The sequence below is a fragment of the Microcaecilia unicolor genome, chromosome 9 (assembly GCF_901765095.1).
Source record: "Microcaecilia unicolor chromosome 9, aMicUni1.1, whole genome shotgun sequence".
NCBI classification, from domain to species: Eukaryota; Metazoa; Chordata; class Amphibia; order Gymnophiona; family Siphonopidae; genus Microcaecilia; species Microcaecilia unicolor.
The window spans coordinates 97,044,707-97,060,925 of NC_044039.1; the positions used below are offsets into that span (position 1 = coordinate 97,044,707).

Genomic DNA, 16,219 nt, shown 5'->3' on the forward strand with positions numbered 1-16,219 from the left:
ATTCCCTACCCATACCCACACTTTAACTGCAACAGTTAAGTAACTGCAGCTAAACATTTGCATGTCTAAAATAAAACCAAAATACATACAAACACCAAAAAAAGAAAAGAAAAGCCACACTGACATGAATCTAGCCAAAAAAGAATACTTACGTGGTTTTTCAACAACTTGTCGGTTCTTTAACCGAGTGCTACTTATGAAGTATTATAACCGCATTAGAAAAAAAGACAAACATAGAAATGGAAATCTTAGACTGCTTAGATTAATTACTACAATTTTACTGTCATGACCATGATAACAAAGATCAATAGGTTCCTGAAAAAGTGACTAGGCAAACATTTGAAAGCTATACATATACTCTGTTGTTAAGTGTTTAGCTGCAGTTACTCAGCTGTTGATGTTAAAGTGTGGGTATGGACAGGGAATATTTTATTCCCACTGTACAGCAGTTGGAGCGATTCCATCTATTACAAGCAGTTTAATTAGTCACACTACAACAAGCCATAAGAGAGATTTTCTTTAGGTTAAAAAAACAAAACAAATCAAGTGTGCTTAACCAAGCTCACAGTGGTGACCGAAACAGCTTCAACTGATACACTGGGAGCCTTATAAAACTTTCTGTAGAGAGGCCTGCACAAGGCTACTATGTTAGCATATATATAGTGGGACCTGTTGCTAATTACACACCCTAGTAACTAGATGAAGGTGCAACACATAGAGGCGTATTTTCAAAGCACTTACTTACAAAGTTCCATAGGTTACTATGGAACTTTGTAAATCTAAGTGCTTTGAAAATGAGCAGCCCCATAATGTGCTTTAGCTCTACAAATTTCATCAGACTACTAATAAAGAAAATATTTAAAAGAACCTAAGGAATTATGTGAATAATAATGATAAAGATACAAGGATATAAGGGAAAATTACAATGAAAGATTTGTTTTGGAAAAAACTTTATTAGTTACCCAACCAGAAAACATAGACTTGCATAAGAGTAGCACAAATACAAGCTATTTCTGTGCCATCAGAAAGAATTTCTTCTGTTGCTGGACAAATTATAGCTGCAAGACGCAGTTGTCTGAGCTGGACAAAGTGGTCAAAATTATTTTTCTCAATAAAAACTGGAAGATGTAGAACCCAACCTAACTTCTCTTTTGGCATTATGTAACACTGTGTGCTCACACTAAGAGTTGACCATATTACAGTTAGTCTTTGGTCAACTGCTGCTGCCTGTTTGTGTTACCATGTTTGTTATAATATTAGCATAGTCCTGAGGGTATTGGCCTTTCTATTTCAACCAAGCTAAATCAAACTGGAAAAAACCCAACAATTTATTTGAGTGAATCAAATTGAAATTTTTTGACTGAATTGGACAGCACTATACCTATGACATGAAAAATCAGCCACTCTCAACATTTTAGATCCATGACTTTAGTCACCTTTTCCCAGAGATGGTCACACATTTTATCACTTTCATGAATTTCTTTTATAAAAAGATAATAAAGCAAAGATACTTACCTGTAGAAGGTATTCTCCGAGGACAGCAGGCCTTATATTCTCACAAGTGGGTAACACGGTGCCTGGTCTGGAGCTTATAACAAGCTTTAGAGAGACACATTCTATCGCGCAAGCTCGAGTGCCTTCCTGCCTCCGTGAGGGCACAGTTAAATACTACAGCATAAAATATAAAATAAAAAATAGGAGACAACTCCTAGGGGAGGTGGGAGGGTTTGTGAGAATATAAGGCCTGCTGTCCTCGGAGAATACCTGCTACAGGTAAGTATCTTCGCTTTCTCTGAGGACAAGCAGGCCATTAATTCTCTCAAGTGGGGTATCCCTAGCATCCAGGCCCACCAAAAACAACAAACACTGGTCAACTGGGCCTCGTAACGGCGAAGACAAAACTCAGATTAACTTGAAACTACATACAACTGAGAGAGTGCAGCGTGGGACAGAATAAAACGGGCCTAGGAGGGTGGAGCTGGATTCAGACCCCAAACAGATTCTGCAACACAGTCTGCCTGAACCGACTGTTGCGTATCCAGCTCAAGGCAGTAATGAGATGTGAATCTGTGGACTGAAGACCACATTACAGCCTTGCAAATTTCTTCAATGAAGGCTGACCGCAAGTGGGCTACCGACGCAGCCATGGCTCTGACACTGTGAGCCTTGACATGACCCTCCAGGGTCAGCCCAGCCTGGGCACAAGTGAAAGAAATGCAATCTGCCAGCCAATTAGTGCATTTCCTGATGGTGACCCCTATCCTGTTGGGATCAAAATAAGCAAAAAGTTGGGCGGACTGTCTGTGGGGCCTTGTCCGCTCCACGTAGTAGGCCAATGCTTGCTTGCAGTCCAAGATATGCAAAGTGCTTTCACCAGGATGGGCATGATGTCAGGGAAAGAATGTTGGCAAGACAATCGACTGGTTCAGACAGAAATCCAACACAACCTTAGGTAGGAATTTAGGGTGCTTGCGAAGGACTACTCTGTTGTGATGAAACTTAGTATAAGGTGCATCCTACTACTAGAGCCTGAAGCTCACTGACCCTACGAGTTGAAGTAACAGCCACCAAGAAAATGACCTTCCAGGTCAAGTACTTCAGATGGCATGAATTCAGTGGCTCGAAAGGAGCTTTCATCAGCTGGGTGAGAATGACACTGGGGCCCCATGACACAGGCGGCGATTTGACAGGGGACTTTGACAGAAGCAAACCTCTCATAGAGCGAACAACTTGAGGCTGTCCAGAGACGGCTTACCCCCTAACACAGTGATGATAAGCACTAACTGCACTGACGTGGTCATGAGACCAGATTCGAGGTGTAGAAGGTATTCAAGCTGGGTCTGTGTAGGGCAGGAAACAGGATCTAGGGCCATGTCTCACACCAGATGGCAAACCTCCTCCATTTGAAAGAATAACACCTCTTAGTGGAATCTTTCCTGGAAGCCAGCAAGACCCTGGAGACAACCGGGCTCATTTTCGAAAAAGAAGGACGCCCATCTTTCAACACAAATCGGAATACGGACGTCCTTCTCACAGAAACGTCCAAATCGGTATAATCAAAATTCAATTTTGGACGTCCCCAACTGCACTCCATCGCAGGGACAGCCAAAGTTCAAGGGGGCGAAGGCGGGACTTGGGCGTGCCTAACTCTTGGACGTCCTTGAGCCATAATGGAAAAAAAGAAGGACGTCCCTGATGAGCATTTGGACATTTTCACCCGGACCTGTTTTTCTTACGACTAAGGCACAAAAAGGTACCCGAAATGACCAGATGACCACCGGAAAGAATGGGGGATGACCTCCCCTTACTCCCCCAGTGGTCACTAACCCCCTCCCACCCTCAAAAAACATCTTTCAAAATATGTCGTGCCAGCCTCAGATGTCATACTCAGGTCCGCAACAGCAGTATGCAGGTCCCTGGAGCAGTTTTAGTGGGTGCAGTGCACTTCAGACAGGTAGACCCAGCTCTGTGGAGGAAACAGCGAGTCCTCCAAAACCCACTGTACCCACATGTGGGTGCCCCCCTTCACCCGTAAGGGCTATAGCAGTGGTGTATAGTTGTGGGTTTTGGGGGGGGGGGGGGCTCAGCACACAACGTAAGGGAGCTATGTTCCTGGGAGCAATTTCTGAAGTCCACTGCAGTGCCCCCTAGGGTGCCCGGTTGGTGTTCTGGAATGTCAGGGGGACAAATGCTGGCTCCTCCCACAACTAAATGGCTTGCATTTGGTCATTTCTGAGAAGGACATCCTTGGTTTCGAAAATCGCTGAAAATTACCCATGTCTAGGGACGACCAAATCTAGGGATGACCAAATTTAAGGATTTGGACGTTCCTGGCGGTATTTTAGAAACAAAAGATGGACGTCTATCTTGTTTTGAAAATATGGGTTTCCCCACCCCTGGATCGGGACGTTTTGCGAGGACATCCAAATCAAAACTTGGACATTATTTTCAAAAATGCCCCTCAACGTCTGACAGACCTAAAGAAGCAAATTCTAGGCTCTCAACATCCAGGCTGTGGGGGCCAGAGACTGAAGGTTGGGATGCAGAAGAGACCCCTCATTCTGAATGATGAGGGTCGAAAAATGCTCCAATCTCCACAGTTCTTTGGAGGATAACTACAGAAGAAGAGGGAACCAGATCTGCCGTGACCAGTAAGGTGCGATCAAGATCATGGTCTTGCTTGAGTTTCAGCAAAGTCTTCCCCACAAGAGGCATGGGAAGATACGCAAACAGAAGTCCTGTCCCCCAATGCAGGAGGAAGGCATCTGACGCTAGTCTGTCGTGAATCTGAAGTCTGGAACAGAACTGAGGAACTTTTGTGATTCAGCTGAGTGGCAAAAAGATTTACTGAGGGGGCGTTCCACACTTGGACAATCTCACGGGCAATACCCATGTTGAGGGACCACTTGTGCGGTTGCATAACCCTGCTCAGCCTGTCGGCCAGAATGCTATTGCCCACCAGATATGTGGCTCAGAGAATATAGCCAATCATTTTCCTGAATCATAGGTAGAAGGGAGCCCAGGGAAACCATCCTGAACTTTTCTTTGACCAGGAATTTGTTCAGAGCCCTTAGGTCTAGGATGGGACGCATCTCCCCCATCTTCTTTTACATGAATAGAATCCCTGCCTTTCTTCCCTTGGGGGAACGGGCTTGACCGCATGGGCCTTTAGAAGGGCAGAGTTCCTCTCCAAGTAACTGCTCGTGCTGAGAGCTGAAGTAATGAGCTCTCTGTGGGCAATCTGGATGACTTTGAAGCCATTTGAGGGCAAATCCGAGGCGAACTATTTGAAGAACCCACCAGTCATAGGTTACAAGGGACCACCTTTTGTAGAAAAGCCTCAGCCTGCCCCCGAAGGCAAGTCGTCCGGGACAAACCACTTTTACAATGGGTATGCTCTGCTGGAGCCGGTCAAAAGCTCATCCCTTGCTTTGACTGAGGAGCAGCAGGGGTCTTAGGCACACGCTGTTGACAAGAACGAGCGCACTTGGATTGAGCCCGAACAGGCTAGTGAGAAGAGGTGGCATACCCACATCTCTGCGAGTAGTAGGCGCCACTCCTTGACTTGCCAAAAGACCTCCTGGATGAGGAGGCTAATGCAGAAGGCACCTGGCGGGAGAGATGGTATCGGTGTGTTTTTTGACTTGGACAGCGACCTCCTCAACCTTCTCTCCAAAAAGGTTATCCCCTTGGCATAGGGCATCCACCAACCTCTGCTGAACTGACTGTTCCAAGTCAGAAACACGCAGCCATGACAGTCTGCGCACTGCTATACTTTGAGCAGAGATCCCGGATGCCACATCAAAGGTGTCATAGGCGCCCCTGCCCAAGAACTTACAACACACCTTCTGCTGCTTGGCCAACAGGCATACCGACTCAGTCTGCTCCGGTGGGAGAAACTCCACCAAGTCCAACAGCTTGTGCACCAAGTCCCGCAAGTACATGTTCATAAAGAGCTGGTAAGATTGTATACAGGACACTAGCATTGAGGCCTGGAACTTCCACCCAAAAGAGTCCAAGATCCTAGCTTCTCTGCCTGGCACAAAGGCACATTCTCTAGAACTTCTAGCTCTCTTGAGAGCGGATTCCACTACCATGGAATTGTGAGGCAACTGGAGCCTGTCAAAACCAGGTGTGCCGTGGATCCGATACATCGTGACGATCTTCTTGAGAACAGGGACTGAAAGAGGGGACTCCCAGTTCCTATCGAGGACTTCCTTGAGTACCTCGTGGAGAGGGACAGTCACAGCCTCCCTAGGAGACTCATAGTCCAGGACCTCGAGCATCTTAGTCCTGGGCTCATCCTCCGCTTCCAAATTAAATGGAATAGCCTCAGTCATTTCTTTCACAAAAGATGTGAACAAAAGGCTCTCCCAGAGGGAGGGAAAGTGGAGGGAAAGGTTCAGAGGGGATGCCATAGGACTCATCCTCCGAAAAGTACCTTGGATCTTTCTCTGACTCCCCATGAGCGTTCCTCATTGGGGTCAGACAGAAACTCCTCATGGGTGGGCTGAGATCAAGCCTGCCTCAACTTTGAGAAGTCATGTCCCTGAAAGGGGTGTTGAGGAGTTGTCTCCCGCCTTGACTCCAGCGAAGCTTCCTCCACCAACGTCGAGGGGGTACCGGCTTGGGTGGCAGTTGACACCGGGACAGCATGTGGCGCCAGATTCGAAGGCCACACCAAAGGCTGAGAACCAAGTGGAGTCACAACGGGCGGTATGGCAGGCACGAGCACCCCCGATACCTTTGACCACCATTGCAAAAGGCCATACAGCAGCTCAGGAAGCAAGGCCCGGATACGCTCATAGAGGGCCAACACTGGGAAAGACTGGGGTGCTGGCTCTGAGACAGGCTGCAGAACTGATGGGGCTGAGATGGGAGCTGGAACCTAGCTGCCTGGAGACAGACGCATCGGTACCTCCTGGATAGAGGGGGAATGATCCTCCCAGTGCTGACACTTCTCAGGTGCGGAATCCCTCGATGCCACGGCGCTGCCGGCACCATGAGTCGAGGACGACCGATGCTGATGCTTCTTGGACTTCACCCAAAGCTCAGTGTCGAGACTTCTCAGTGCCGACAAGGACGACTTTGAATCCTCACATTGCCTTGGAGTCGGGTCTCACATTAGCTGGTCCCGGGGGCCCTGTCCAGCAGCCGGCGTCAAGACATGTGGAGACTCACCTGACACACTACTGCTCCCAGCTTCTATGGGTCTCGAACTAGCCATGTGGACCGATGCTCCCGACATCGATGCAGTCTTTGACATTGATGATGCTGATGCCATTGCCGAGGACTCAGACCTGGCTTCAAAAATCTTCTGCATTAAGCCTCGGTGGACACCTGAGTCCTCTTCTTCATACAAAGGCAAAGGACACAGTTGGCAGGGCTATGGTTGGGCCCTAACCTCTGAAGACACCAAGAATAGATGTCTCTGCCAGAGATTGTCCAATTGCACTGGAAACAGCACTTAAAGCCACTGGATACTTTAGTGGACATGGACGGAAAAACTTCTGAAGCCAAATCAAAAGATGTGATGGTGCCTGAAAAAAGGGTCAAGGCACCAGAAAAGAAGTCACGGGAAAGGCCCGACCGGAGACTAGGCCTAAAAGCGTCCTAAGTCACGAAAAATAAAGGAAACTTAAAAACTGGCAAAAAGAACTAAAAATACATGGGAAGTGAAAGGAAAAAGGTCTAAACAAGGCATAACAACAACAACAACAAAAATCACAAAAATAAAGAAGCCGGATAGGTACCAAAAATGAAGCTCTTCCATACGGGAAGTGAAGAGAAATTAGCAATGTAACCTCTCCTCACCACGGTAGAAAAACAACTGCAGTAACCACACCCTTGAGGCAGGCAGGAAGGCACTCGCACATGCGCGGTGGAGCATGTCTAGTGCGCCACAAAGCTCTATAAAGCTTTTTATAAGTTCCAGACTGGGCAACGCGGCACCATATTACCCACTTGTGAGAATTAATGGCCTGCTTGTGCTCGGAGAATGGTTTTTAAATTATAATAGAAAAGCAACAAAGAGTTTCTTATGGAGACAAGGTAAACTTTGGTTCTACTTCTTCATAGTTTTGCGGTTATGGGAAGGCATTTGGAACTCTATAGACCCAGGAAACAACACAGTATGCATGATGGCATTAAAAAGGCAAATCGGACCAACATGAAATAAGCTAATCCCCCTGAAGTTAGTAACAGAAGAGACTAACAATCAGCAGTTCAAATAAGGCAATGAGTAGAATATTATTCAGAGCTCTACTTCAAAAAACTATTGCTTCAGACAATGCCATCAGTGGCACATAGTGCCTGCCTATTTTGAGGAAAGTGGATGATGAGCCACAATTCCTATCAACAGTTTTTGTACAACTTCCCTGTGGAATAATGGTCTGATCTGATTCTGTTCTTTCACTGTGGTGAGATGTTTATATACTCACCACTTTTCAAGAAGTCTACATGGGCCTCTTTGTGATGAAGAAGCTCCACATCATAATTTGCAGATGTATTAGCATGTTGTTCTTCCTTTGTTTGAAAACAAAAATAACAAATATACCTTTTAAGATTACTATACAAAGCCACCCAAGCAACATTTTAGCTTATACATACAAAGAAATTCTGTTTATGTCCAATTGCAGTAGGTTGCAACGCTGAAGAGGCTACTCACCCTAAAGATGCAGTAAAATAAGATTTCTGGAAGAATATGTTCTCAATGTCAAATTTTGGCAGGTAGTGAGTAGATTAAATTATTTAAATTTTCTGTACAATTTTCAGTTAATAATTTTCTAAGTTATCTATAATTAATGCTTTTTTTCCATCTTAATTACGATTCTTTTTCTTGATTTATATTTTCCCCTAAAATTTATTGTTGCCCACTGCATAACTGTTCATAAATGACTCTTTCCCAGTTTTCTCTTTCCTCCTTCTCACTCCTAGCTTTCTTCTGTTTCTTTCTTTTTCTTCTACAACATGAGGGCCAATTTCTTTTTTTTTTCTCCCTTCTTCCCTCTACAACCTCTTGTTTCCCACAAGGACCATCATTCTAGAAGGCCTCTGGGGTAAAGTGACCTCTGACATTATGACCAGTCCTGAGAACCCTCTCTGATGGCTTTAGTGGGCTTAGGAATACCCTCTAAAGTAGGATCACCTGATGTACTAGACTCCAGAGCAGTTGGTTCTGTAATGCTTAATGTCTCCAGCACCTGAATAATCATCCTGGGAAGCTCTTCCCTCCAGAAAAGGTGAACCTCCAAAGGATCATCTCTCTTAATAACAGAAATCTCTCCTTCTTCCAATAGCCCATTCAAAGACCTTTTTCCTAAACCACTACCTAAACTCCATTTGTCTGAAATCAGTCTGAAATCATGGCTTCTGAGGTGACAAAGGTTTCAACTAGAGTAAGGAAAGCCTTACGCAGGAGAAGAATAAACTCTGGAGAAAAATCTCCTGTACTTTAATGGGAGACTAGATTAGGCTCCAATGCTATAAAACGTTATCCAGCAAGGGCTGAAAGTGAATAAGCCTCATCCTGTAAGAGAGGCACTTTATTTATAAGAAGCAGAAGGCAACTTCTGTTTACCCATGTCTGATCTAGCTGACTTCTTTGCAGCTGCATCCACAACAAAGGAGGCTGTAGGCAGATCTCAGTGGTAACAGTCACACTTCACTTCCAGGAGCTGCTACACAGCATAACATCTTTTAGCTGTCTCCATCAGAACAGGGCCAGCTCAAGGGACTGTGGCACATGACCCAACTTTTGCATCAGTGCTCCCCTCTCCAATCCTGTAGATCCCCCCTCCGCTGGTGATAAAATCCCCAGTCCAGCATCTGTCCCTCCCCCCCCTGTCACCAGGGGAAGGAAGGGAAGAGTGCAGAAGAGATGTTGGATCAGGATTTTGGTGCCCTTTATCACCGCCACCCTGAGCCAGTGTCTCACCGCGTCCATAGGTTCAGACAACCCTGCATCAGGGCCACTGTAAATAATTACTTCAATAACTAAGTTCAGCAGCCCCAAGTGCACCAAAATGCTCACTCTCTTCTGTGCTGGCCATTGCAAAATCAGCTTATAAGCCTGCATCACTCTTGGCACAAAAACTAAGGCAGGAAACACTTCACACACCGGCCCCCTGCAATGAAAGTGTGGCCTCTCAAAATGTGGCAAAGTTCTCTGCTCCCCATCATAGTAAAACTTCCCCTTCACTAGAACTGACTGCACTTCTGGCATCAGGATGGATGGACGTGGGAAACAAATGTCTTCTGCAATAATATCCAAGGAGGGAAGGCAGAATACTGGAGAAAAAGTCAATGCACCGGCTCCTGACTCTACTCTTGGTTAAGTGGGGAGAAGAGAACAAAGTATAACTTGGTAGTAATCTGTATCTGGATGCTTCTTTCACCTGTAACTTAATCATCTTCTTGTTTCTTCCCCCCCCCCCCCCACCACTGAGGGGGTCTAGTCAACCCCAAAAAGAAGAACTTGCATTGGAAGAGGGGGTACCTGAATTCCTCCAGGTATCCCCTAAGGTATTGTAGTGAAAGTCTTTAATTCTGTTCCAAATGCTAAACTCAACCTGGTGACCATTTCTCCAACCTACACCACACTAAACCAGAAGTACACAGATGAATGCCACTATCTGCTGGAGACACAGAATACTGGAATGCTGTGCCTATACAGTGCCTTATATGGTAAGGCTCACAGATCTTAAGTCTGCGTTTCCATCTGACGGACATAACCCACATATTCTGGACTGGTCTGGATAGATGAAAAGGAATTGCTCCCTTCCTTCTCCATTATTCATTACCCATTTTTCTTTCTACAAGGTACCTCTAAGGACTCCACAGACATAAAACATATTGAAAGATTCTTTGCAAACTAAATTCTTCATTATCAATCTAAAATAACTGAGAGAGTCTAAGCTCCGAGATCACGGATTTTCTTTCTGGGAACCTGAACACCTCTATGAAGTAGAATTCTGCAGATGTGTTTCAGGCTCAAAAACACAACTTATAAACAAAGATCATATTGATAACTTATCAAATCAGATCATCTACATACTGAGAAAAATCAATGAGGCATATTTTCAAAGCACTTTGGGAGGCTAAGTTCCATAGGTTTCTATGGAACTTTGGGAGGCTAAGTGTTTTGAAAATATGCCTCAATATTTATCAGTAAATCTATGAATACTCTAGCACCTTATTGCTGTGTCCATAAGTTTTCCAGACAACTTCCCAGGCAATTATAAGCTCTTTTGATGGCTGAGGGCTAGACAGAAGTCTCCTGAACAATACAATTCCTGTACAAATCAGGGCATGTTCTAAAATACATGGTGAAATGGGTATTTGTGCATGCTATGCTATGCGATTCTTACATTCCGCTAAGTTCAAAAGAGATTCTAAGCGGACAACAAACAATTTACAATTGCATATCTAATACACTGAAACTATAAAGGATCTTTCTCATCAGATACATCAGGAGCATCCATTTTAAGATCATAAAAGTCTAAAATATGAATGGGTCAATATGGACACAAACATTTATGAAAATGTTTTAATTTTTTTATAATGATTTTATGCATTGATGCTATTAGGGGGTAACATGATGTGTTTTTATTTTGAAGAGCAATTTGAAAATCATTTCTATTGTTGTTATTAACAAGCAGGCCGTATATAAAAATTAAGTATAAATAAATAGCACATAAATGTTTGTGTGTTTAAATGTAAAAGTTTATTTCTCCTGAAGCTACTACTACTACTACAAATCATTTCTATAGCACTACCAGTCGTACGCAGCGTTTCACAATTGAACATGAAGAAGAGACAGTCCCTGCTCAAAAGAGCTTACAATCTAAATCAGGACAGACAGACAGGACAAATATGGGATAAGGGTAGGACAGACAGGACACATAGGGAAAAGGGACTATTGAAGAGAGGAAGACAAGATAAAGGTTACGAGCAGGTGACAAGAAGCTGTCAGAGAGTCTGGTATCCCTTATCAGTTTCACTTTTGGGGAAGACATCAGACACTGGATAAGGTGACAAGCTCCCTTAGGGGCTCTTTTACTAAGCCATGTAAGCGTCTACGCATGTCCAACGCACGCCAAAACGGAGTTACCTCCCGGCTTCTGCGTGGCTCTTACGGTAATTTCATTTTTGGTGCGCGTCCGAAAAATTATTTTCAAACGCATGTATCGGACACTCGCCAAGTGGCATTTGATGCGTGTAGGTCATTACCGCCTGGTTACCGTTGAGTCTTTACTGCTAGGTCAATGGCTGGCGGTAATGTCGCAGACCCAAAATGGATTTTGACGCACGTCCATTTTCGGCAAAAAAAGAGCTTTTTTTACAGGCAAGCTGAAAAATGGATCGGTGCACGCCCAAAACCCATGCCTACACTACCACAAATCATTTTTCAGTGCACCTTAGTAAAAGGACCCCTTAATCCCTCCAGTGGAGTACTGCTCAATAGGAGTACTTTTCTGAAATCTAGCCATCTGAGGTAGCAGATGTAAATTCCAACATGAATCATTTTGAACACAGATGTGCATTCCCCTCTAGAAATGGCAAATCTTTTTATTTCTTAGGCCCACCCTAGTCCTGCCCAGAATACACATAGACCACACCCCTTGACACATACATTCTTTAAAGTTTTAGACATGTATATTCCAGCTTTGCAAAATCAGGTTTAGGTGTTTATGCAATATAGATGTTTAAATACCAGTTTATTTATATATAAACCCAGAAATATACTTCTAAAATAACCTCAACTATGAGGACAAAAAAATACAAACAAAAAAAACTTTAGGCAAACTATAATAACCCAAAGGATAATGGGAAACTACAAATCCACAGGTCCCAAAGCATAATGATGCAACAACAACAAAAAAAACTTCTAAAATAAGATTATCTGTGGGTTGAAAAAGATAAAATGAACAAAAATAAAATAATATTAATGAAATTAAATAGAAGGAATAGTCACAAATGCCAGTCTGAGAAAAAAAATCAGATTTTCAGTATAGAACTGTTCAATCATTATACAGCCCTCAAAAAAAAATTTCCAATAATTGGATGGTCTTACAGACAAGTGGGCTAACCCATTTTTCACACTTGAGGAGGCTGGCCCAGTTGTCCATGTAGCCAATAGGGATAGCTCATTCAATCACATGCAAACATCTACAAATTCATTGGCTTTTAGCTTAGCCCACTTGTCCACAGGTAAACACTGATGCCTGGATGCACTAGATCCAAAAAGCTGCAAATTAGCAAAATTGAGGGTTAATCCACCTGTCTGTAAGACCATCTAATTAAAAAAAAAAAGTTAACAATTAGTCCAGAACTATGAACCAGGAAAAAAAATGCAGCAAATTATCTTCAGATGATGACTATTATGTGAAAGCAAAAGTGTTACAAATTAGTATTACAAAAGATCCAGAGTTATTAAGATTCCAGTACTGGCCATATTTCACCAGGCTGCATCAAGGAGCAACCAGCCAGACTAGAATATATATCAGAACACAACCAATGGCTGAAGCTGTTTGGAACTTGATGTACCATATATATTGAATCCTCTGGTCACCTTCTTATTCTATACCAACTATTTTAAACAGCAACCCAGTGTTGCTCAATGCAACAATACGAGTCCAAATTTGTGGCTGAAAGCAAATGTCAAACTTCAAAGAAAAACCTAGTAAACGGAGTGGAAGAGTGGCCTAGTGGTTAGAGCACTGGTCTTGAAATCCAAAGGTAGCCGGTTCAAATCCCACTGATGCTCCTTGTGATCTTGGGCAAATCACTTAACCCTCCATTGCCTCAGGTACAAACTTAGATTGTGAGTCCTCCCGTCCAATGTATCTGAATGTAGTTCACCTTGAGCTACTACTGAAAAGGTGTGAGCAAAATCCAAATAAATAAATAGTAGTAGTTAGAGCACTGGGACACCAAGCAGACAACCAGGGAAATTGGCTCCCTGTTATCTTGGGCAAGTTACTTAACCCTCTATTGCCTCAGTACAAACTTATGGGGTCTTTTACAAAGGCATGCTAGCATTTTTAATGCGTACTAAGTTTTAGCGCGTGCTAAATGCTAGAAACATCCATAATATTCCTATGGGTGTCGCCAGCGTTTAGCGTGTGCTTATTTTTAGTGCACACTAAAAATGCTAGCAACACCTTTGTAAAAGGACCCCTTAGATTATAAACCATCCATAGACAGGGAAATACCTATAGTGCCTGAACATAACTCACCTTAAGCAACTAAAGAACAAGGTGTGAGCTAAATTCAAATAAATAAATACTAAATGATCAATATGGGGGAAAAAAGCCACATCAAGGGAGGTCACATGAAAATGACATTAAGTGAAAAAATGTACTGTGACGAACCAAAGGAAAATAGACCATTGAGCTCTCCAAAATAAATATGGAACTCAAGGAGAGCCCCATGCAAATGCTGGTGTGTAGGAGATCATGTGCATGCATAGCTTTTGAGACAATTTCTAACCAGGTTCCATCCAATGACATCATCCATATGTGAAGATTTTTATCCTGCTCATCTTCAGAGGATATCCACTTGCTTAGATCCATACTGGTGAAAGTGTCAGCCAATAATATAGTTGTCACAAAAATAAAATTTATTGCAGAATGTTGGGGGGAAAATAATTCTTTTGTTTAAAATTTTTCAAACAGTCCTTCCACCCTACCAAATGAGTTGACAAATTTTTTGCATTATCCAATAATCAATTAAACTTTCATACTACGTTAACATGCCTTTCAGGTGTACAAGTGTAGCTTTACATTTATAAGCATGCTCTTTAAATCCTGAAATGGTGAATCTTTGCTGTTCTGATAGTCATAGCTCATGCATGGAAGTCATTCTACCAAATGCAAGGGTCCCATTAACAAAGACTCATAAGTAGTAAAAAAAAAAAAAAAAAAGTCAAACTAGCTGAGAAAGCTGATACCTTTATAATCCTCCCCCTCTTTTTACAAAGCTGTTTATGTGGCTGCTGCACAGCAGTGCTGACACAGCCCATTCAAAGGGAATGGGCTGACACAGCCCATTCAAAGGGAATGGGCTGTGTCGGCATTACCGCACCAGCAGCTGCTAATGCAGCTTTGTAAAAGGGGACCTAAGTTAACTTGCTAAAACAAAAGAATTTAGCGGTCTCAAAAGTTCACATTTGAAAAATTCTGTAACTTTAGAGTCATTCTTTACTCAACTAATTTTATTTATTTCTAACCCATACTAACAAATAGCATATATTATACGTGTTGTGACTGTAATAAATAAACCCTGATGTTTAGAAGTTTGGGAAGTGGGTGGGTTTAAGGAATAGATAAGGTAGGAAGAAATGTGTTAAAATGTTGATGATATGAGTTTTGTTTTCTGCTTGAGTGGACAGTTTAGATTTGAACTATGTTAAATCTGGAACATGTACAGTATATTTGGCTTCATCAATAAAAAAACTGTTAAACCTCTAACCCATACTATCTGTAATTCTAAATGGTGCAATAATTACAATTTACATCATTAAAATATATGAATATAAAATCAATACATAGAAAGCCAAAAATATAAAAATAAACACATAAAACAAAATTGCCTTCAACACAGAACAGTACTGTTTATAATTATGTCTAATGCCTGAACGCCATCACATCAAAACAAGACTGCATACTACATACATTAAATTACTTATTGAAACGAAAAGGCCTACAGGAAGAAAAATATGCCTTCAATTGCCTATGAAATGTTGCAAGATGAATTACAGTTTGTTGGTTTTCTTTAAGCTGATTTTATTTTTGGTGAGATACCACAGTACTTCCTTTTTGCTCTTTATAAACAGAGAGATAAGAAGCAGAATGACACATTTCAGTTTCAATTAAAAATTAAATTACTTTACCTCCAGTAAAACAAACAAACAAAAAGTCTAGAGAAGGCATATTTAAGCTGTGTTTACAGCTGAGCAACACCACATGAATTGACAAACAAAACAAAGTAAGAACTCTTGGAGCACACAGCACACAGAAAACCTAAAATGTTCTAACAACAAGACAGAAGCAAGAAGAAGCAGCACACCAAAGCAAATAAGTCAGTGAAGTAGCAAACATAGTATCTGTGAATATAAAGAAACACGCATGCGTGCACTGACCTGGTCTAAGGCACATGTTAACAAATATTTACATTTCTTTTTAGTCCATGGCTTAAAACCATAAGATTTAAACATCAGTGTTAATTTCACAACCAAAGATCAACTGCGCTAAAACTATTTACTGGGGAGATGAAATTTTATATCTTTTGGTTTCTATTTATAAACACAACTGCTTTGTGATACTGTTTTTCTTGGTCGAGAAATCAAATATTGTAAGTAAAACTGTATGATTCAACTGTAACTTTTAGGGGCCCTTTTACTAAAGGGTTGCTGCGTGGCAACCCAGAACTACCACCGGCCCAATGTGGGTGCTGGCGGTAGTTCCACCCTCAGCGCGTGCCATTTCCGGCGCTAAAGAAAAATCAGACTTGATTTTCTAGCACAGGGGTTACCTGGAGATAATGAGGAGTGCTGTGTGCTGCCCAGTTACCGCCAGGTTAGTGTGGGAGTTCTTACCGCCACTTCAATGGGTGGCGGTAACTGCTCCCCGTAAAACAGCCACGAGGCAAGTGTGAACTTACCACATGGCCACTTCTTTTTTTTGGTCTTTTTGCTCACTGTGGTAAAAGGGGCCCC

At 42.6% G+C, this 16,219-nt stretch overlaps 1 protein-coding gene across 5 annotated transcripts in view; it reads right to left on the reverse strand.

Moving 5' to 3' along the window:
• The window catches only part of INTS13 (integrator complex subunit 13), a 165,743-nt gene that overhangs the window by 68,140 nt on the left and 81,384 nt on the right, over positions 1-16,219 (reverse strand). For all 5 annotated transcript variants that reach the window (XM_030214882.1, XM_030214880.1, XM_030214878.1 and 2 more), the window contains one exon: positions 7,941-8,025. In XM_030214882.1, the coding sequence (XP_030070742.1) occupies positions 7,941-8,025 (85 nt within the window). The remainder of the gene's footprint in view (positions 1-7,940; positions 8,026-16,219) is intronic.